This window comes from Ascaphus truei, chromosome 4, assembly GCF_040206685.1.
Source record: "Ascaphus truei isolate aAscTru1 chromosome 4, aAscTru1.hap1, whole genome shotgun sequence".
Lineage (NCBI taxonomy): Eukaryota > Metazoa > Chordata > Amphibia > Anura > Ascaphidae > Ascaphus > Ascaphus truei.
In genome coordinates, this window is record NC_134486.1 from 414,956,307 (window position 1) to 414,980,718 (window position 24,412).

At 48.0% G+C, this 24,412-nt stretch overlaps 1 protein-coding gene across 4 annotated transcripts in view; it reads left to right on the forward strand.

Annotated features, from left to right (window-relative positions):
* Positions 1-2,283, forward strand: part of MDGA1 (MAM domain containing glycosylphosphatidylinositol anchor 1) — a 544,714-nt gene extending 542,431 nt beyond the window's left edge. For 3 of the 4 annotated variants that reach the window (XM_075598783.1, XM_075598787.1, XM_075598785.1), the window contains one exon: positions 217-1,581. In XM_075598783.1, the coding sequence (XP_075454898.1) occupies positions 217-308 (92 nt within the window). In that variant the 3' untranslated portion in view covers positions 309-1,581. Of the gene's footprint in view, positions 1-216 lie in introns of all 4 variants that reach the window. The other variant, XM_075598786.1, reaches the window with a different exon arrangement.
* Positions 2,284-24,412: the final 22,129 nt, after the last annotated feature.

Sequence of the window (24,412 nt, forward strand, 5' to 3'; positions counted from 1 at the left end):
TTCTTTACATGAATACATCTCCCACTAAGAGACTTTAATAGTAACGCTCATGGACCCCTTTGAACAAGCATGGTGTTCACCCAATTACTGATTTCATGCAAACTCTACAATGTAAATAACTCCTATATAGTCATATATACATTGTAAATGCATAGAAAAGAATAGTTTATAGCACAGCCTAATCATATCTGTATATTTTTCTTTCATATAATCTAGAAGTAGCAGCTCCTGGAAGCACTGCTTCGGACCTCCACCCAGGATCGATTTATTGGCCTCTGTCATTCTTCTTGTTTATGTTGCTAAGATGATACGAAGCTGCCGCCACTGCTGCTGTATTCTGAATAAGGCTCCCCTACCTTGCGCCCTTTCCTCCTCCTCGTCCTCGCTTCCTCCTCCCTTGCCGACACACCAAAAAGTGTCCAGATGTTACCAAAGACCGGCAAGCATGACCACTGGAAGGCCCCAACAATGGACTGGAAGGGTTCCTTTGAGAAGGTCATCGTGTCTACAATTCAACAAAAGGGGAGAGAGAAACAGGGAAGGAACGGAATAAGAAATCAGAGAGAAGAAAAGGCAGAACAAGAGAGAGATAGAAGTGGGGCAAAATGGACATGTATTAAATGACTGCTTTTCCTGGAAACAAAAACTTAACATCCACATGGAAGATATGTGGTAGAAAAGCAAACAAACAACAACAAACAAACTTTGATGAAAACATAAGCACAAATTTATATCTGAACTATACTGGGGAACCGTGGCTGGGAGAATGTTAACCTGCTCTGGTGTTGTCCAGAGTGGAAATCATATGGGAGTAGCTCCAGCCGCTGTATCCTGATTTTCTAAGTAGATCCCTTGTGTCTCATATACGCTCATATATCCTCACTACAGCTGCATGTGCTTCTGCGCCCATATCTACATAGCCATGACGTTATGTAAACCACTGTTCATGGACTCCATGTTTTCTTTTAACATCTTTGCTGTTGATAGGGGCCATTACTGCATTGGCAGCACAATCCATTGAAGACCCCTTTAACATCAAAGGTTTATAGACGAAGAAGACATTAAGAAAACGATAACCCCTTTTCCCATATGTGCTTGATATATATTCACCTGCCTAGGTCTTCCCATTTCTCATACTCTATTTGGGAATCATGTGATGTTGTCCAATGTGCACCAGCATTTGAGTCCCATCCTCCACTGGTCATGGTGGCCAAAGATTGAGAATACGAAGGATTAGGTGCCTCATCAGTATCTATATTATATGATTTTCTTATACGATAGCCACTTCAGAACAAGCTATTATTTAGTGTTCTTTCTTCCATCAGAGACGCTGACATACAGTTAACCCGTTGACTGGACGAATCCCCGGAAGTCACCGGGACCCTCGGGAATGTGTCCAGATTACCTTGTGCTGTTTTATTTACTGTAGATTGGTTGTGCAACATCCACACCCCTTGGTTCCTGGTTTCTCTTCCACGTGTGGAGTTGCATAGCTTTCAGGGTTTGCCTTTGTCCAATATGATGACATTTAGGACGTGTTACCACATCTGAAAGTTTGAAATAAAGTAGTTCATTTTCTTAGGCGTGCTCACAACATTTCAGTCAACAAGGCAAACATCTCAAGTATTGTCAGAGGGACACTTTGTCAAAGTCAATGAATGTGTTAGTATGGATTGGTCTCGATTTAAAACTCGTTAGTGGTAGATTACTGGGACATTATTATGTTGGTTCAACAAAATGGATCCCAAATGTAATGTACCAATCAGATCTACACATAATGCAAGAGCGACACAATAGTACATTTCAGGTCCTAGCTCAAGAAAACTATTTGTTAAAGTCTCCTGGCTGCAAAGTTGGTGGAGAACAGGTTATATCAACGTCACCAGCCTCCAAAACTAGAATATGGGGCACAAAAACGCAAGCTTGGGTTACACTGGCCAAGTCAAGAAAAGAATCCATGGTAAGGGGTAGAAATCCTGGGATACGTATTTGCCATTCCGTTGAGTCCGTTTCACAGCTGGTAAATCCTGGCTAAACGCCACACAATAAGAGTTATGTAAGTCTTCTGGATACAAATATATTATTATATTGATCAAAGAAATGAAAAAACAAATACATGCAGTGGAGTTTATTTCTTTCATTGATAATTATGCCTATTTTGTTGTTGGGAGACAAATATATCACCCCAATGTGTGTCATTTATTGCTGCAGTATGACAATGGTATGGAAAAAATATATATATTTATATAAATGATGAATACAGTTCTGTGCGGTCAAATGAAAGAGCAGAAGTCAGCTGTGGTGTCAGCAGCATCACATCACAATGTTACCACAGTTTCCCTGCCGCAGGAATAGTGCAATTAAACACAAACACCGCGGATCTATCAAGTAAACAATGCAACATAACGTCGTCTTTTATGTCTTTAGTGGAGATGGGAGATTTCTTATTTTATTTTGTATCACTGACAATCCAATCCGCAGATCCCGCTGGTGGAATGTAACAATCCGATCCGCGGAGACGGCTGGTGGAATGTAACAATCCAATCCGCAGAGACGGCTGGTGGAATGTAACAATCCGATCCGCGGAGACCGCTGGTGGAATGTAACAATCCGCAGAGTCCGCTAGTGGAATGTAACCGATCCGCGGAGACGGCTGATGGAATGTAACAATCCGATCTGCGGAGACCGCTGGTGGAATGTAACAATCCGCAGAGTCCGCTAGTGGAATGTAACTGATCCGCGGAGACGGCTGATGGAATGTAACAATCCGATCTGCGGAGACCGCTGGTGGAATGTAACAACCCGATCCGCGGAGTCCGCTGGTGGAATGTAACAATCCGCAGAGTCCGCTAGTGGAATGTAACCGATCCGCGGAGACGGCTGATGGAATGTAACAATCCGATCTGCGGAGACCGCTGGTGGAATGTAACAATCCGATCCGCAGAGTCCGCTGGTGGAATGTAACAATCCGATCCGCGGAGTCCGCTGGTGGAATGTAACAATCCGATCCGCGGAGTCCGCTGGTGGAATGTAACAATCCGATCCGCAGAGTCCGCTGGTGGAATGTAACAATCCGATCCGCGGAGTCCGCTGGTGGAATGTAACAATCCGATCCGCGGAGTCCGCTGGTGGAATGTAACAATCCGATCCGCGGAGTCCGCTGGTGGAATATAACAATCCGATCCGCAGAGTCCGCTGGTGGAATATAACAATCCAATCCGCGGAGTCCGCTGGTGGAATGTAACAATCCGATCCGCGGAGTCCGCTGGTGGAATGTAACAATCCGATCCGCGGAGTCCGCTGGTGGAATATAACAATCCGATCCGCGGAGTCCGCTGGTGGAATGTAACAATCCGATCCGCGGAGTCCGCTGGTGGAATGTAACAATCCGATTCGCAGAGTCCGCTGGTGGAATGTAACAATCCAATCCGCGGAGTCCGCTGGTGGAATGTAACAATCCAATCCGCGGAGACCGCTGGTGGAATGTAACAATCCGATTCGCAGAGTCCGCTGGTGGAGTGTAACAATCCAATCCGCGGAGACCGCTGGTAGAATGTAACCGATCCGCGGAGACGGCTGATGGAATGTAACAATCCGATCTGTGGAGACCGCTGGTGGAATGTAACAATCCGATCCGCGGAGTCCGCTGGTGGAATGTAACAATCCGATCCGTGGAGTCCGCTGGTGGAATGTAACAATCCGATCCGCGGAGTCCGCTGGTGGAATGTAACAATCCGATCCGCAGAGTCCGCTGGTGGAATGTAACGATCCGCGGAGACAGCTGGTGGAATGTAACAATCCAATCCGCGTAGACCGCTGGTGGAATGTAACAATCCGATTCGCAGAGTCCGCTGGTGGAATGTAACAATCCGATCCGCGGAGACGGCTGGTGGAATGTAACCATCCAATCCGCGGAGCCCGCTGGTGGAATGTAACAATCCGATCCGCGGAGTTCGCTGGTGGAATGTAACAATGCGATCCGCGGAGACCGCTGGTGGAATGTAACAATGCGATCCGCGGAGACGGCTGGTGGAATATAACAATCCGTGGAGCCCGCTGGTGGAATGTAACAATCCGATCTGCGGAGACCGCTGGTGGAATATAACGATCTGATCCGTGGAGACCGCTGGTGGAATGTAACAATCCGCAGAGTCCGCTGGTGGAATGTAACAATCCGCGGAGCCCGCTGGTGGAATGTAACAATCCAATCCGCGGAGTCCGCTGGAGGAATGTAACAATCCGTGGAGACCGCTGGTGGAATATAACAATCCGTGGAGCCCGCTGGTGGAATGTAACAATCCGATCTGCGGAGACCGCTGGTGGAATATAACGATCTGATCCGTGGAGACCGCTGGTGGAATGTAACAATCCGCAGAGTCCGCTGGTGGAATGTAACAATCCGCGGAGCCCGCTGGTGGAATGTAACAATCCGATCCGCAGAGTCCGCTGGTGGAATGTAACAATCCAATCCGCGGAGACCGCTGGTGGAATGTAACAATCCGATCCGCAGAGTCCGCTGGTGGAATGTAACAATCCAATCCGCGGAGACCGCTGGTGGAATGTAACAATCCGATCCGCGGAGTCCGCTGGTGGAATGTAACAATCCGATCCGCAGAGTCCGCTGGTGGAATGTAACAATCCGATCCGCAGAGTCTGCTGGTGGAATGTAACAATCCGATCCGCGGAGTCCGCTGGTGGAATGTAACAATCCGCGGAGACGGCTGGTGGAATGTAACAATCCAATCCGCGGAGACGGCTGATGGAATGTAACAATCCAATCCGCGGAGACGGCTGATGGAATGTAATAATCCGATCCGCGGAGACCGCTGGTGGAATGTAACAATCCGATCCGCGGAGACCAATGGTGGAATGTAACAATCCGCGGAGCCCGCTGGTGGAATGTAACAATCCGCGGAGCCCACTGGTGGAATGTAACAATCCGATCCGCGGAGCCCACTGGTGGAGTGTAACAATACGATCCGCGGAAACGGCTGGTGGAATGTAACAATCCGATCCGCGGAGTCCGCTGGTGGAATGTAACAATCCGATCCGCGGAGCCCACTGGTGGAGTGTAACAATACGATCCGCGGAAACGGCTGGTGGAATGTAACAATCCGATCCGCGGAGTCCGCTGGTGGAATGTAACAATCCGATCCGCAGAGTCCGCTGGTGGAATGTAACAATCCGATCCGCGGAGTCCGCTGGTGGAATGTAACAATCCGATCCGCGGAGCCCACTGGTGGAGTGTAACAATACGATCCGCGGAAACGGCTGGTGGAATGTAACAATCCGATCCGCGGAGTCCGCTGGTGGAATGTAACAATCCGATCCGCAGAGTCCGCTGGTGGAATGTAACAATCCGATCCGCGGAGTCCGCTGGTGGAATGTAACAATCCGATCCGCGGAGTCCGCTGGTGGAATGTAACAATCCGATCCGCAGAGTCCGCTGGTGGAATGTAACAATCCGATCCGCGGAGTCCGCTGGTGGAATGTAACAATCCGATCCGCAGAGTCCGCTGGTGGAATGTAACAATCCGATCCGCGGAGTCCGCTGGTGGAATGTAACAATCCGATCCGCGGAGACGGCTGGTGGAATGTAACAATCCAATCCGCGGAGTCCGCTGGTGGAGTGTAACAAGCCGATCCGCGAAGACCGCTGGTGGAATATAGCAATCCGATCCGCAGAGACCGGAGAATCTAAGGGGTAAAATCTATACCGTCGGAAGTGACCATTCGAGATGTTTTACGGACATACAGTAAAGCACTATTGAAGTCTCTGGAGATTGTTGGTCACAGGCAGCCCTAACTGTAGAGATGTAGCAAAATGTCTTTGATACCAGGGCTTCTCACGGTCACGCAACTGCGGTGGTCGCTGCCCCTGAAGGAGTAAGGCTGCAGGGGACATGGGAGACCAGGCAATTACACCTTTATACCGGGATCATATCACTGAGCAAAACCAAGAGGTAAAACAAATTGTCATTTATTCCATTGAAAAAGACGTACACACAGTGGATTACAATAAACATGAGAAAACACACTTACTTGGGAATTGGAGTTGAAAAAACTATACTTTCCTAGGTGTAGGGGCTTATCAATCCAAAGCTTACCCTAAAAAGTCTTGGAACTGAAATCAACTTGCATTTCCAAAAGCCACAGCTCCACTTTCTCTAAAGGGCTGGAATTCATGTGTTGCTTAGAATCAGAGAACCTTAGAGAACTGCAAATCTGAGTTGTGCAGCGGTTTATAATAACTCTGGTGTTTCATTCCCAAATTACTATGGCCCAATCAAAAAGCCAGAGAAATTTCTCAGCAGCTAATCAGAACACGGCTGGTAGGATGCACGGGATTATCTGGAAATCTTGCCAGCAGTTAGTGAAATTAATCTCAGGTATCAGTGCATCAAAGTTCAGGGACTAACGATAACATGATGATATATATATATAATAAGCATCTGATTGAAGAATGGACAGATATACAGTAATAACAACCAGTGAGTTAGTGAAAAAGCTTGATTGAAGAACTCATTGGTTGGGTGAAAAATGCCTCTTGGAATATTGAAGACCCAGAGCCGTCATATATAAAAACAGCTGTGGCTCAACATGTCCTTTTGAGATAGGCAAATCCCCCTAGAACATATGTTATCACATAAATTACTCACAGTTCTGGTGGTGCTGTCTTGCAGAGCATGCATCCAGACACTCTTTGACAAAGGGCTAGTTGTAGCCCGAAACGCGTCAGAGTAATGTTTTCACCCCCATGATGTAAAGCCACTAATAAAAGTTTATTTTTTAATCGCTACTGCGGATTAGCCCCCAGATTTTTGGACTTGCTGTGCTCCGTTTCTCCCCATTGGATTTCTATTTACCTGGAAATCTTAATGAACCAAGGTGCATAGGGAATCCCTCAGTACCATCCACAGTGACAGGTCCCGGCCAGCCTGGGAGGGCCAAATGGAAATTCAAAGGGCATATACACATATTGCAGGGCGCAAAAGAGAAAAAAAACACACTTTTAGTATAAGATTAAAAGTAATTAATATTTATAGTAGGCATGAGATAAAATAACACTTACATAAAAAACAGGATCACAATAAATCTAACCATCTGTAGGGAAGCTTAGGGTGAGGGATGTAATCAGGCATGTAAACCGGAACAGTGGCAAGATGCAAAACAGCCTTAACGCCCGGTGAGACCAGTTCATCCGGCTCAGAAAACAAACTTGAACCTCACGTTTAACAACCCACAAGGAGGTATATCCACAGCTGCCCAGAGGAACGTAGTAACGCTTACTCTCTGTTGCGTGTGATGTCACCTCTACGCGTTTCGCGTCATACGACGCTTCATCAGGAGTATGATTGAAATTATAGACGTCCAGTTAAAGTAGAGGGGATTAGAACTAATGCACCAATAAGGCTCGTTCATTCTCCCAATAACATTACAGACTACCAGGCTAATTCAATCAGTGTTATAGCAATAGAAAATACCCCACAAGAAAGCTGAACATACTGTACATAACCATTTAACTTAAGGCAACCATAACCATTATAATATACAGAAAAGACATACAGAAAATTGGACAATGTGAAATACTGTATAAACTTGGCGACAGCAAAACTCATAAATATAACAAATATACAGGACCTAGATAGAGCATAGAATATGAAATAAAATTCAACCTTCCAACCACTCTAACAGTAATCCTAAACAACCAACTCGGGCTGAAGGTTCATCTAACCCTAACGGTAATCCATCTAAACAGAACCATAATAGAAAAGATATGGGTTCATCAACCCAAAGGACATCAATTTGGAAAAAATGGGAAACAATTTAACCATAATAAGAAGAATATTGATAAATTTGCCCATATTCCAGTCCAGGACCCCATAACCAGGGGATCTGAGTTCACTGTACCTACCACTCACTCTTTTCAGGCTCTAAGGGATTACCCCTCAGGCAACCCGCAAACTCCCCCCCCCTCCTCCCAGACTACTACGACCCCTCCAACTCCCTCTACTTCAACATTTGACAAGAGGGATTTTCACACGGGAGCAGGAGCAATTCCCAAAATGAAACCAACTACCCCCTCCACTCTAGACCCACTGCCGTGGCTAAGAGGAGGGAGAAGCAGGGGACTTATAGGGGTAGCAGGGGAAAGGGCTCTTCCAACCAAGAAAGAGTTCACGACAGATGAACTAAAAGAAGTTGGGATTTTTAATTTATCACACCATTTATTATCTATGGCCCAAATTAATGTGCTCGCTAAAGGTTTCAATAAAAGAGTTATGTCTTGCACACCTATAAATGTATAATATAAGCAATATACTTGCGATTTGAGGTACCGGTGCTCCGTGGTTCAGGGAAAAAACCTGTCTGGTGTAATTTCAAAGTATATGAACAAAGTGGAGGATCCAGGGCTCTACGGATTTGTAGAAAAGAAATGTATTCTAGGCACACACAATGTTTCGAGCCAGTCACTTGAGAAAGAGCTTTGTACAGCTCGAAACGTTGTGTGTGCCTAGAATAAATTTCTTTTCTACAAATCCGTAGAGCCCTGGATCCTCCACTTTGCTTGCTAAAGGTTTGACATTTTCACCATCCAGTTTACCAAATGAGTTTAATCTGCACATAGACTTAGAGAAATATCTTCGTAAACTCACGCTCAAGAGACACTTTGCTAAGAAAGCAGATATAGCTAACTCATTATGCAATGAGGATAGGATAGAAGTGACTGATCTTACAGTGAATGAACATCAGTCATCTCCAACATTAGGAGGAGTAAATATATCAATAAATGATAGTGTTCCTCAAGAAGAATCACTTCTGAATGATATGTTAGGACTAATAGAAGAGAATTTACGGTTCACTGATAAACAGATTAATAGATCGGTGACAGATATTCCACCACTTATCAGTGAAGACACACAACAAGATCTTCTTAATCTGTATTTAGAGAGTGACAACGCTAAACAGATAATACATACTCCTCTGAGACCTAGATCTATCTTCTATCCTCATGAATCCAAAGGCCCTTATATTGAGTTATTTGGAAAACTGGTAGAAAATGACTTTCAAAAACTGTGTAGCGATAAGCGTGATTATGTGGTGCATAATAACTTGACACAATGTGAACGCCGTGATTTGAAAGACTTCAGCCGTAATGGTGATTTAATTATACGCCAGGCTGATAAAGCGGGAGGAATTGTCCTACAAAACCGTGGCGACTACCTCAAAGAGGCCATGTGCCTTTTGAGTGATAAACAATCTTATCAATGCCTAATGGGTAACCCAACGCTGAAATATCAGTCACTTTTGCGAGACCTTTTACAAGAAGCATTAACACATGGTATTATATCTGGCAAAGAGTTCATCTATTTATTCAACCCTTTCCCTAGGATTGCAATCCTGTACCACATTCCCAAGGTTGATAAAACCCTGACGGATCCCCTTGGTCGTCCCATTGTGCCTGGAATAGATTCTATTACATCTAATCTCTCACACTATGTTGACACCTTTCTGGCACCTCTCACTATGGCACTTCCTGCCTATTTACGTGATAGCACTGCAGTTTTGAATTCACTTACAAATATTATTTGGGAGGATCACTTTTTATGGGTAACTTTTGATGTCGCTTCGCTTTATATGTGAATTCACCATTCACAAGGTGTGGAAGCAGTATCTTACTTTTTACACAAGGATGACACTTTATCACTTCACCAACAACAATTTATTATTAATAGTATTTTGTTTATATTAGAGCACAATTATTTTCTGTTTGAGGGAAAATTCTATCTCCAGACCACTGGGACGGCCATGGGAACCCGCTTTGCCCCGAATTATGCGGGACTTTTTATGGGAATGTGGGAACAGGAATTTATATGGAATCAAAGTGAATTTAGCCAATATCTTTTATATTATAAAAGATATATTGACGACATATTGATGATTTGGACAGGGACGTCACATGACCTGATAACTTGATTACTTGAATAGTAACACAAAAAATATTATGTTAAATGGAGAAAATAATCCAGTGGAGATTAAATTTTTAGATCTCAACCTTAAGATAGTTGACAGATGTATTGTCAGCAAAACGTTCTTTAAACAGGTTGATGTTAACTCCTACCTGGACTCTACAAGTAATCATTCGCGACAATGGCTAAATAATATCCCTTATGGGCGGATGTTACGGTTCGTAAAAACTGTTCGCAGATAGAATTTTAGACTGATCGTCAAAATCCCCTAAGTGAGAGGTTTTTGGAAAAAGGATATCACCCAACCCTGATTGAAAAATCTATTCAGAAACGTAGGGACCATCCGAGGGAACCCTTATTGGTCCCTACATCACAATATCCTATAAGTAATAGCAAAAGGGATGATGGGTATGAAAATACACCACTTTTTGTGACTACCTACTGTAATAAGGAGACTAACATTAGAAAAATTATCCAGAAACACTGGAATGTTTTGGAGATGGACCCTATTCTTTAGAGTATATTAGGTGATAAACCCAATTTGGCTTTTAAGAAGGCCACCAATCTAAAGAATGTGTTGGCCCCTAGTGCACTGAAAAAAAGGTACACCTAAACCTCTAAATAACTTTCTACTCAAACCCCAGGGGAATTACCAATGTGGCAAATGTGTAATGTGTCCATTCCTATCACGGGATAAGAGCATATGGGACAAACATCAAACTGAACACCCTATCACACAATTTATAAGTTGTCTAACATCTTTTGTGAAATATGTCATTATCTGTCCGTGTCTCCTTAGATATGTAGAGAAGACCATCAGGCCCCTTAAAACAAGGATTAGGGAACATGTAAATGGGATAAAAAAATGCAGAATCCAACTTAACTAAAGGGAGGAAGATACATAATTTATCCGAGCATTTTTTAACCTACCATCAAAGTCAAACTAATGGCTTCAAATTTAGAGGTATAGAGGTGGTCCCAAGAGATCAAAGAAGGGGGGATCGAGATACCAAATTACTACAGAGGGAACAATATTGGATACATACATTGGGGACTAAATCACCAGGCGGACTCAATGAACTAATAGAGTTGGCCCCATTTTTAAAGTAAAACTTTCAAAGTAATACTTTTGATCCAAATAACTTGTTTGAGACATCAATATTCATAGATTGGGTCTTATCTCATTCATGGATTATTACAGATATGTGTGGGTGTCTTTGTAATTCAGATTTATTGTATCATTGTATTAATGTCTCATTTGAATTTTGTCTTAATTAGTTCACTGTTGTTATTTAGTTTTATTTGATTTTAATTTGATTTTAATTTAATTTGGTCTATTTAGTTCATTTATGTTAATTATTATTATTATTTTCTATGTTTTCTTCCTTATAATGTATATTGTCATGTCATATTATTGTTCATGTTTGTGAGTATATTTTAGTTTCCTGATGTTGTTATTTAGCCATGGTTTTATTTAATATTCTATGCTCTATCTAGGTCCTGTATATTTGTTATATTTATGAGTTTTGCTATCGCCAAGTTTATACAGTATTTCACATTGTCCAATTTTCTCTCTTTCTCTTTTTTCTGTATGCCTTTTCTGAATATTATAATGATTATGGTTATGGTTGCCTTAAGTTAAATGGTTATGTATGTTAAGCTTTCTTGTGGGTTGTTTTCTATTGCTATAACACTGATTGAATTAGCCTGGTAGCCTGTAATGTTATTCGGAGAACGAACAAGCCCTATTGGTGCATTAGTTCTAATCCCCTCTACTTTAACTGGACATCTATACTGTCAATCATACCTCCTGACGAAGTGTCGTATGGCGCAAAACGCGTAGAGGTGACGTCACACGCAGCAGAGAGTAAGCGTTACTACGTTCCTCCGGGCAGCTGTGAATATACCTCCTTGTGGGTTGTTAAATGTGAGGTTCAAGGTTGTTTTCTGAGCGGGATGAACTGGTCTCACCCAGCGTTAAGGCTTTTTTGGATCTTGCCACTGTTCCGGTTTGCATGCCTGATTACACCCCTCACCCTAAGCTTCCCTACAGATGGTTGGATATATTGTGAGACAGAGAGTATTGCCGCTCACCAAATGTGCTGGCGATAGGAAAAGGGCCAAAAGCCCTTCTAGGCATATATTCTGAGACAGAGAGTATTGCCGCTCACCAAATGAGTCTCCCCCTGGGTTGGTATGGAGATATCAGCAAGACAGGCATCTGAGGTAGTGGGGATTGAGTCCTACTCACATCTGATGCAGCGCCTCCACCTCATCAGGATCTCTGCGGCTGCAGGGGGATGTGTCTGATGAGGACCTCCTCTGTGGTGCCTCCTTCTGTGCAATGACTCCACACATACACAGCAAGGGTCTGTTGAATCTGGGCATCTTAATTAGCATCTTTAGCAGCCTGCCCCTCACAGTGGTTGTTCTTAGCCACTCATCGTTATGCTGTACCTCCCTTCAGAAGGTCCTTCCCTCCCAATGGAGTTGGGTCACCTCTCCCCTCAGGGAGATCACCACCTGTGTCAGGTCCCTGATCACAGTGTAAATTATATTTGGTATATCTGACAGCCATAACTGCTGCAGACCTCCAGAACTGGACCATACTGATCCCTTGATTAACACACACTTGAACTCCTGATTGACACACTAACTTTAGGCAGTTCTGTGTCTTATATAGACTCAGAAAACAGCCACACCTCTTGTGTCACTAATAGTGGACACAGAGCATGTTACCACTCTCCTTGTGTACATATGATACCTCACCAGGGTGTGAGGGCAAACCTCCATGATTGATGCTGGCAATCCTGCATACTTACCAGGTGTTACTGCCAGCATGCGAAAGAACTGTATACCATTTTTATACTTGGCTATATTCTCCCCCTGGTGAACCCCCACGTTCCGGCAGCACTGCAAAACATAACCACAACAAATAATATAAAAATACATTATACAGTTCTTTGTACGATACATAATCACATACAGTGCCTGCTGACTGGCAGACCGCACTGCTCCTAATGAGAATCCCCACCTACTACACTAATAGTAGTGCATAGGGTCTGGCTTCTGCACCTCCCTACCAGTTATATCTTTAACGGTAACACTGTACTCCCTAGGCAGCCCACTTTCTGGCCTATACTCCTTTCGGTGCATATATATGTTGCACCCAACACTCCACACCCTCATCGACTGAGTGATTCTCTCCTCCGTCTTGTACCCAGCGTACCCACCAGATTTACTCATTATATAATCTTCTATTGTTCCCTGAGCCACGTATCTCTCCCATCCTCGATCTCCTGCATCAAGGGTTCTGGTACATAAGGGTACTCCAACCCATGAGACATTTTGTACTTTGTTACTATGGCCCGTTCCACCCTACTGGTACGGATCAACTTCTTATTGTGCCTGTCCTGCCTGGCAGCACTCATGACAATGACTCGTCTGGTTCTACTAGGTCCCTAAATATAGCCGACCCTCGGGGCTCCACTACCCCTGAGTGGATATCGTGCCACCTCAACCCAAGCTCCTCCAGCCGTTCCTCTTCTGTGAACTCCCCTACACCCCACCAGTAATCCACTATTCCTTCCCTTCTTAGTATAAACCTTGTACGGTCCAACCAGGCCTCATACCCCTTGAACTTCGGTGCCCACCACCCGGTGTCTCTCTTCATAACGCTCTCCGGCACCGCCACTGGACCCTCACTATCTTCTGGCTCTCCCCCAGACGATATCTCTGACGTGCCTGTCGACCTAGAATTTGATCCTAACCGTTTAGGCCTGCATTTCGCATCCATACTGTGGCTCCCACTGGTACCAGATGACTCTTTCCTTCTATGCATCCCCCTCCCCGATCCCGCATCGGATGTAAAACAGTCCCCCAGTCCAGGTTCTCCCTAGTCCGTTCCTCAGAAGTGGCCCGTGACTCCCCAGACAACCCTTGGCTCGACTGGGACCCAGATGAGGAAGTGACAGGGACAGGTGTCTTAACTATGGCCGGGGGTTGGGCATAGAGAAACACTGTCGGCAGACGCGAGGCTACGACCCACAACTTCTTGCTACCTTGACCGGTACCATCGGACTGGCATTCCGGTTCACCCATCTCACGATTCCCAGGATTCCGCAGGGCCTGCCAGCTCTTCCCGGACCCAGGTGACCTGGCGCAGCATGGCGGTCGCACAGAAGCGGCCATCTTCCATCCCGCTCTGCTGTGTCCGCCGGATGTGACGTCATCTATCTCGCGGGACTCACCGCCGCCATCTTGGGTTGGGCTCCCCACCGGAACCTCTTCCTCCAGAATGACATCCATCGCCGGATGTGAAGGTTCAGCTCTTTGCTCCACTCGGGCCTGGGCTAGGCCTTACTCCGCCGTTGCCACCACCGGCACCTGTGGAGAGTAAGGATGTGTCTCACAGCTCCGTCGGCACGGGATGGAATCTTCTCCACCCTCCGCGCTGGAAGTCACCACTGCCGTGGGACTCCTCCGCTCCGGTTGTCTCCGCACAGGCGATCTCGGCGATCGAGACTCAGCTCTGCTGCAACACAGGTAAGTGCTGGTTCTTTCTCAGCACCGCTGTAGTGGCCCGCCGGTAGGCGCATCACCACCGATGTCGGGGTCGCTTGCTCCTCGTCCGAGGATCCGAACTCCGACTCGGGGAGTGGCACTCCCGTAGGGGACCAACGGTGAGGTTCCGGGTTCTCACCGCGGTTGCAGGTCCCTTTCTCTCTAGGCTCCATCGCTATCATCAGGAGCGATCCCCATTCTCCGGGATCAGCTGGTTCTTTCTTGACCGGGTGCGAGGCTTCAGCCGTCAGCTTGGCTGTGTCCGCTCCCTCCTCCACGGTCTGCCCTGGTACAAAGGGCTGCACGGCCCATAGGTAGTGGATGCCACATTGAGGACACCTTGCCGTGGTGCTAGCTTCTCTGCCGGGTAACCTGCACTACATGCACAGGCACCACAATGTCTCTTTGTCCCCAGCCTTGACTACCAGGAAGCCTCCTGGCAATGAATAGGGATATACCCCAATGTCCATCTCTTTTTCCTTTCTGCCGATATTGCTGATTACAGGGGAAACTTTCTGTAGTGGTCTTGCCTGTTCACCAGCTCCTCGCATCTGAAGGGCAGGGGTCGGTTTGGTAACTCCTCCCTCACCTAGCTCCACTCTCATTTGGCACAATTGGAAACCACTCCCCCTGGTAGATATTAGGGGAGTGTCCCACAGATTCACTGGGTGCCCCAGCACTGGCTCTGAGCCCGTCACAGTCCATGAGGTCGCGGACACACTTTTGCTCCATACCCCCCAGCAGGGTGGGGTTCTTTGCTTGGCACCAATCCCGGCCAACTCCTTGCAATTCCTGTATTTGCAGAATTTTCTGCACTCGGCCCACGCGGTCTCCCAGAGAAGCGGGAGCCGCCATCTTGGTTTGCTCGGCCATTCACATAAGCAACTGAGGTAGACTTTTGGTTGTAGCTCACCGTCTGGCAAGCAGATTCTCCATTTTGTGTTTGAGATTTTGTGTTTCTCACACATTTCAGGGATGTGATATGTCCCTGAAACAGTCACTGGGTCCCTAGGTTAATGGGGATACCCAGTTTATGCCCAGATCACCCAGAACTGGTATAGGGGTTCTGGGGGTACTCCAATCAGCTACAAGATTGTGAGGGAACTTTTAAAAGTCCAGTTTTGTATAGAGTGTGGGGAAAATGGCTAGTAAGGAATAACGGGCTGCTTCATATTCTATTTCCCTTACCCACAGACATAGTTTCATACAATATACACTTTAAAAATATCCTGTGTGTTTTAAAACATATGCTTGTGCACAGAAATGAGCTGGCACTTTCAGAACTAATGCTCTGACAGGCCCCAGGGATACCAAGTGGTGCCAGGAGGTCTGGCAGGACATCTTGAGATGAAAGCCCAGAGGATGTCCAAGGTGTGAAGACCATTTGGACAGGAGGGTAGGATTCAATTATCCACATCCTCAGATCAATGGACGCCCTTTGAATTTTCCACAAGAAAAAATAAAATGAGTGCGCGCGTTCCCAAAAATCTTGCAATGTCCCAAAAGTGTGACTAAAATTCTCTCTGCAGCTCCTCACTCTCCCGTGATCAGCAGGGGGAAATAACCAAAGGAATATACACATATAGCAGGGTGCAAAAGAGAAAAAAACACATTATTAGTATAAGATTAAGAAGTAATTAATATTTATAGTATGTGTAGCCATGTATAAAAATGGTATACAGTTCTTTCTCATGCTGGCAGTAACACCTGGTAAGTATGCAGGATTGCCAGCATCAATCATGGAGGTTTGCCCTCACACGTTGGTGAGGTGTCATATGTACACAAGGGGAGTGGTAACATGCTCTGTGTCCACTATTAGTGACACAAGAGGTGTGGCTGTTTTCTGAGTCTATATAAGACACAGCACGGCCTAAAGTTAGTGTGTCAATCAGGAGTTCAAGTGTGTGTTAATCAAGGGATCAGTATGGTCCAGTTCTGGAGGTCTGCAGCAGTTAAGGCTGTCAAATATACCAAATAGAATCTACACTGTGATCAGGGACCTGACACAGGTGGTGATCTCCCTGAGGGGAGAGGTGGCCCAACTCCATTGGGAGGGAAGGACCTTCTGAAGGGAGGTACAGCATAACGATGAGCGGCTAAGAACAACCACTGTGAGGGGCAGGCTGCTAAAGATGCTAATTAAGATGCCCAGATTCAACAGACCCTTGCTGTGTATGTGTGGAGTCATTGCACAGAAGGAGGCACCACAGAGGAGGTCCTCATCAGACACATCCCCCTGCAGCCGCAGAGATCCTGATGAGGTGGAGGCGCTGCATCAGATGTGAGTAGGACGCAATCCCTACTACCTCAGATGCCTGTCTTGCTGATATCCCCATACCAACCCAGGGGGAGACTCAGGAGTCCTGTAAGCCAGCAGGTGCACCACAACATACATACATGTAATGGGGACCAGGTAGACCACAGGGGCCAATGTGAGATTGGGTGGGTCTGGAAAGACCGTTACAATTGGAGGCACTGCTGAGAGACCTATCAACAGGACAGGCTTTTGCTAGGCACACTAGGAAACAGGGAGAGTGTATGCTGCCAGTCAGTGCTGTGTATGGGACGGAGCCTAGGGGTAGTCAGGGGCCTGATGGATTTGTCAGCTCGCAAAGACAACCTAGGATCCTGAGAGGGGTACAGTGGTTCTGGAGACAGGGCTATAGCTGTCCTAGTCACCTTGAGGAAGCTAGTTGGTAGGATGCCTAAAGGAATAGCCTGTTAACGTGGTCAGGAATTGTGTGAGTTCCCAATCTCTTTTCATTTTGTTCGTTTATTAAACAGTGTTATACTATGTCCCCTTTTCTTTTCTATATTTGAGGTAATATCCAGAGTCCTCCCTAACACTACGGAAGACATTATATCCCCATGTAAGTGTGTATAAATATACAGTCATATATTTGTTACTACACTCCTGATATTTCTGATTGTGTCCCCTCACCCCCTTCCCCTTTTTTCCATCTATATTACATGTACCCCGGAGTCACAAGTGGAGACAAGCGCCGGAGGATCCACCCCGTTCCCTAAGACTGTTAAACATAGAGGGTTGTGAATCACCTCTATAGAGTCTCTTGCAGCAGGTTAACACTTTGTGTGGGACTAAAGGTTAAAATCCATTTACACACGTTTGGCGCAACTATTTCCTTTTCTATATCTGTTTGTATTAAAATATAGCTTTAATATGTTTAAACCTTCGGAACCGATGTCCAAACAGGCTGTCCGTGCAAACCCATAGGCGCCGGTATATCTGCTGGACATTGGAGTTCAAAGCAGCCAGAGGATGCCCAGAGGTGTGAACAGCATTTGGTTAGCGGGGAAAGGCGGAGTACTGGGTCCGGAGATCAATGCCCGTCCTCCGGGATGCCACTTGTTCTGCCAGACCTAGGGGCACCAGCCCAGCGGGTGGCATTGGGATAGCTGGGGGGAGATGTGGCAGGCTTAGCTATTTAAAATTTCCCACTGACCCGGCTTTTATACCCGCTTGGCTCTGATTGGCTGCTTAAGAAAGTTCCCATGTGCTGATTGGCTGCCCGCTCTGCTTCTATTTTATGAATGAAGCAGAAAATACTATAAGGCTGAGTCCATGGTAACTGCAGCCGTGCGGAGGCGCGCTGAGGCTGAGGGAAGCGGGTGCTTTCCCTGGTCTTAGTTCGCGTGCCGTCCGGGGGTGTGTCGGGGGGCGGGCCAGTGATGTCACGGAGCTGGTTCGCCCTCATTGGGTGAACTGCTCACGTGACCGGCCCTGCGCTCCCATGAGCGCTCAAACTAGGATTTTTTAAGACCTACGCCTCCGCACACCTGCGGAAGCGTGCGCGAGCCCCTGCTAAAGGCGCTCTCATTGCATCAGCGCGCCTCAGCACGGGTCAGCGCCTAAGCGCTGACCATGGACTCAGCCTAAGAAGCCATGAGCCAATCAGATGGTGTGTTCCCCTTGAGTCAGAGCCGAAAGAGCGCGGGCGGCTTTTCAATGATGCTCTGTGTGTAATAGCAAAGCAACCGGCTTCGATTTCAAGCCTGAAAAGCCTGCGCGCCAGAGACTAAGCCCAGCATTTTGGGACCAAGTTCTCCGAAACTAACGTAGCGGATGTGGCTGGGATTTTAAGCCGATTTGAGTTCCAGGAGATTTGGGCTGTCTCGCAGTCAGGAGGGACCAAGTTCTCAGAAGAGAATGTAGCGGTGGCGTATGGAATTTCATGCCGATTTGGGTTCCAGGAGATTCCGGGCTAAGTCCCGGTCAGGGTAAAACTCTCCCATAGAGTTCCCTGCACCTAGGAAAGTCTAGTTTTCAACCCCAGGCCCAAAGTAAGTGCGTCTATTCGTCTGTATTTTGTGTATCATTGTGTGTAGGCGAATTTATGCCGAATAAATTACAATTTATTTCACTACCTTGTTTTGCTGTTAATGATCCCGGTGAAAAGGTGTAAATAACCTGGTCTCCCGTGACAACCACTTTAACACATTCATTTGGTAGCTATTCAGCAGGGATGAGCTGAAGACATAGTATCTCCATCAGAGGGAGGCAATATCTGATCTGATTAATGTTCTCACTACTGCAGACAGTAAGAGTAATGTGAAACTGGAGATCAGCTGCTTCTGCATGGACCTCAGACCTTGTGCACTGCGCTGTAACTGAAGTTTAGTTGACATTTGCCAGATCTGGAAACAGAAGGCATCTCAGCAGTGGAATGATGGAGAAGGGCAGCAGGTTAACTGAGGAGTGACACATTGCCAGCTGTTGTCATTAAGCAGCTGCAAAAGCCAGAGACAAAGGCACAATCACCACCTTTCCAATTGCAATGAGATTATTATGCATAGTAACTAAACAGTGCTATGCCTGAAGACACCTGAGGACTCATTCACTGGGGGCTGTAAGATGTGAGAGAGAACATGAGGGATGGGAGGAGAAGAGAGACAGGGGGGAAAGAGAGAGAGGGGAGGGAGGGAAGAGAGGGAGGGGAGAAAGAGAGAGCAGGGGGTAGAGAGAGAGGGGGAGAGAAAGAGAGAGGGGGAGTGGAGAGGGGAAGTGGAGAGAAAGGGGAAAGTGGAGATGGAGGGGGAAGTGGAGAGGGAGGGGGGAGAAAGAGAGAGGGGGAGAGAGGGATGGAAAGCTTGTGTATATACTCCTTACAATAGTCACTTATAATCTATGTGGCGAGATACATGTGAACACACCTATTGCCAGTGAGTGATGGTCACCGTGTAGTAGGGATGTACAATCTACATGTAACCCGTGTCCCCCCCCCTACCTCACTTAGAGGCCAGTATCTGGGAAAGGAGCACATTACATCGCTGTTTGGTGCTTCACTTGTTGGTTCGCAGGAGGTCTGAGTGGTCTGCAGGGTGTTATGAGACTTGGACAGGACTGGTTCACAGAACGCTGGTTCTTTCATGGTGTTTCAGCGCCTCCAGTAGTGATGGCTCCCACAGTGTAGGCGTCAGCTCCCACCACTACACACACACCTTCTCTCAGCCCAGGGACTAACACAATAGACTGAGGTATAATTGCAGCGGGATCTTTATTCGCAGAATATATCTGTAACCCATGTGTCCCCCGCCGGTTGCAGATTGGACCCCTAGGGTGTAGTGAGGGCTGGCTACATGTATGTTGGTGGTGCATACCTGTGAGGATCAGGAGGGCTTGAGTCTCCCGCGATGGTATTGGGGATAACAGGGACAGGCTTCTGGGGTATATGCCTTCATCTTCTTAGCAGTATTGGTCTCTGGCGAGCCTTAAAGAATAAGGTGGGACCCTCCCAGAGAAGCCCTGGTCCCAGGGCGAAAGATCCCAATCTCACACACAGTCTTTGTAAAAGCAGCAATGTCTCTTTATTGGTTCTGTAGCAGCACTCAGCAGATCATACACCGCAGTTCATATGCAGCAGGGCTTCCAAATGTATACAGGTCTTTTCCTCCTCTCCTCTCCTCCAGGCTGTACCCCTGCAGGATGGGCTGACTGGGGCTGCAATACCTCTTGCTCCCACCCCAAGGGTATATCCTCTGGGTGAGGCTAGATCTCCCCCCTCACCCCTTGAGCAGGGTGAGGGGCATTGGTCCACTGTCTATAGTTCTATCCGCTCTACTGGGCCTGAGTATCTCCTCCGAGCATAGTTGTGACTCTAAGCATGGCTTCTCAGGTCAGACACTCCAGCACTCTCTGCTCCCAGGACAGAACATCTACTAGGTCTTACTCCAACCCAGACCAGAACTTCACTCCCACTCTCTCAGGGGCAGGCAGGACTAAGTTTAGACAGCCCCAACCCTCATGATGTCAGCAGGCCTTCCCCTCTGTCTCAGGCCTGCACACAGAGTCAGGGGCCTGCCTCCATCACTCAAGGCAGGGCTTGAAGCAGGGGAAAAACCCATGTTAACTACTGGCGGCCTGCCCTTAGCAGGACTTACACCAGCAGGAGAAAGATATATAGCCCCCATTCCTTACCGGGGCTACACATCTTACACAGCTTAACAGCAAAGTTTTCTGCATACGCCTCAGGACTTCTGGACGGTGCTTACTTCCACCGCTCCAGGTGGTCTTGACTAGTCAGTCAAGTGAACAGGCTTACCCCACAATGGGGAAGACTCATAGTTTCCACCTGCTTCATTCCACCTTCACCCTAGCCAGGGACAGGCAGGGACTCTCCTTCATCCTCTGTCTCCCCTTGGTGAGAGGAAGACTCTTCTTGCACATCCTCACTCCAGCAGAAGCTGGGAAGGACTGCCCCTACCTCCTCACTCCATGAGGAGCTGAGACGAACTCCCACTAACTTTAGCCTACTCCCCTTAGAAACTTCCATAAGGGGTGGGTTCATGGACTGTACCCACCTACAAGGGGCTGTACACAGGCCATGAGTCACCACAGACCTTCCTTCACTTTCTGGGGCAGCAGGAAAGGGAGGTCAAGGGCCCACAGATTAACCTGCTAATGTCTGGATCTTAACAGGGCTTTCAAAGCAGATACACTGGGTGGAGAGGAACAGGCACGGTTAGGACATACCCTGTGACATACACTTTGGGGGTTTCATGGCTGCAAAGCTTGGGTAAAACCAATGCAAGGAACAGAACCATTTTCTCCTTCTGATTTCATGTATTTGCCTCGGTTTTGCCCCATTTGTGCAGCATGGGGGCTTTAGCAAATAGACACCTTTAATTGAGCACAAATGAGACTGAAATGCATGTAGTTTCCCTGTTACTTCAAGTACCCAGCAGCTGCTATGCCCAGCCAGGTGGAGGCCCTTGTAACTATCCCTGCCAGGTGGAGGCCGTTGTAACTATCCCTGCCAGGTGGAGGCCCGTGTAATTATCCCTGCCAGGTGGAGGCCCTTGTAATTAGCCCAACCAGGTAACAGCCCATGTAATTATCCCTGCCAGGTGGAGGCCCTTGTAACTATCCCTGCCAGGTAACAGCCCATGTAATTAGCCCAGCCAGGTGGAGGCCCTTGTAATTATCCCTGCCAGGTGGAGGCCCGTGTAATTAGCGCAGCCAGGTGGAGGCCCTTGTAATTAGCCCAGCCAGACGGAGGCTCTTGTAATTAGCCCGGCCAGGTGGAGGCCCTTGTAATTATCCCTGCCAGGTGGAGGCCTGTGTAATTAGCCCGGCCAGGTAACAGCCCATGTAATTATCCCTGCCAGGTGGAGGCCCGTGTAATTAGCCCAGCCAGGTGGAGGCCCTTGTAATTATCCCTGTGAGGTGGAGGCTCTTGTAATTAGCCCAGCCAGGCAGAGGCCCTTGTAATTAGCCCAGCCTGGTGGAGGCCCTTGTAATTAGCCCAGCCAGGTGGAAGCCCTTGTAATTATCCCTGCCAGGTGGAGGCCCATGTAATTAGCCCAGCCAGGTGGAGGCCCTTGTAATTAGCCCAGCCAGGCGGGGGCCCTTGTAATTAGCCCAGCCAGGTGGAGGCCCTTGTAATTAGCCCGGCCAGGCGGAGGCCCTTGTAATTAGCCCAGCCAGGTGGAGGCCCTTGTAATTAGCCTGGCCAGGTGGAGGCCCTTGTAATTAGCCCGGCCAGGTGGAGGCCCGTGTAATTAGCCCATCCAGGTGGAGGCCCTTGTAATTAGCCCGGCCAGGTGGAGGCCCTTGTAATTAGCCCGGCCAGGTGGAGGCCCTTGTAATTAGCCCAGCCAGGTGGAGCTCTTGTAATTAGCCCAGCCAGGTGGAGGCCCTTGTAATTAGCCCAGCCAGGTGGAGGCCCTTGTAATTAGCCCAGCCAGGTGGAGGCCCTTGTAATTAGCCCAGCCAGGCGGAGGCTCTTGTAATTAGCCCAGCCAGACGGAGGCTCTTGTAATTAGCCCAGCCAGGTGGAGGCCCTTGTAATTTGCCCTGCGAGGCGGAGACCCTTGTAATTAGCCCGGCCAGGCGGAGGCCCTTGTAATTAGCCCAGCCAGGTGGAGGCCCTTGTAATTAGCCCAGCCAGGTGGACGCCCTTGTAATTAGCCCAGCCTGGCGGAGGCTCTTGTAATTAGCCCAGCCAGGTGGAGGCCCTTGTAATTAGCCCGGCCAGGCGGAGGCCCTTGTAATTAGCCCGGCCAGGCGGAGGCCCTTGTAATTTGCCCTGCGAGGCGGAGGCCCCTGTAATTAGCCCGGCCAGGCGGAGGCTCTTGTAATTAGCCCAGCCAGGTGGAGGCCCTTGTAATTAGCCCGGCCAGGCGGAGGCCCTTGTAATTTGCCCTGCGAGGCGGAGGCCCGTGTAATTAGCCCAGCCAGACGGAGGCTCTTGTAATTTGCCCTGCGAGGCGGAGGCCCGTGTAATTATCCCTGCCAGGTGGAGGCCCGTGTAATTATCCCTGCCAGGTGGAGGCCCTTGTAATTAGCCCTGCCAGGTGGAGGCTCTTGTAATTATCCCTGCCAGGTGGAGGCTCTTGTAATTATCCCTGCCAGGTGGAGGCCCTTGTAATTAGCCCTGCCAGGTGGAGGCCCTTGTAATTAGCCCTGCCAGGTGGAGGCCCTTGTAATTAGCCCAGCCAGGTGGAGGCCCTTGTAATTAGCCCAGCCAGGTGGAGGCCCTTGTAATTAGCCCAGCCAGACGGAGGCCCTTGTAATTTGCCCGGCCAGGTGGAGGCCCTTGTAATTAGCAGCACTCACCGTGCTTGGTAACGACATGGATATCGCACTGTATTTTTCCACGTCAAATATATCTAAATAGATGAGGCTTGTCACCCGGCCGCAGGTCAACTGGACCGGATCCAGGCACTGAAACAGAACCAGAGGTGTGAGCAGTAGAAGTGCAGCCGCTGCGGCGGTTCCTGGAGCCCCTCTCCGAGTCAGGAGACACAACAAAACACACACACACACACACACACACACACACACACACACACACACACACACACACACACACACACACACACACACACACACACACACACACACACACACACACACACACACACACACACCCCGCGGGTTTTTGCTGATTGGGCCGCGGTTCCGGAGATAGAAAGCTGCGCTATATCTGTGTGTATTCTGCAGCTTCCTGCTCTATTCGCCTCGTTATCATTTGCACGGACGGGACGGGACGGACGGGACGGGACGGGACGGACGGGACGGGACGGGACGGACGGGACGGGATGGGACGGGACGGGACGGGAGCTGCACATCTGGTTTCATTTATTTGATCCTTTATGTGGTGTAGGAACCTGCAGCACACCGCTCTCCTGAACTGAAGGGGTTACACCACGGGGGCCAACAGGTCAGGGTTTTAAGATATGCCAGCTTCAGCACAGGTGGCTCAGAGTCGAAGACTGAGCCCCTGATTGAACCACCAGTAATGAAAAAGGGACTGATTGAGACATCAGTGCTGAAGCAGGGACTGATTGAGCCACCTGTGCTGAAGCAGGGTCCTGATTCAGCCACCTGTGCTGAAGCAGGGTCTTGATTGAGCCAT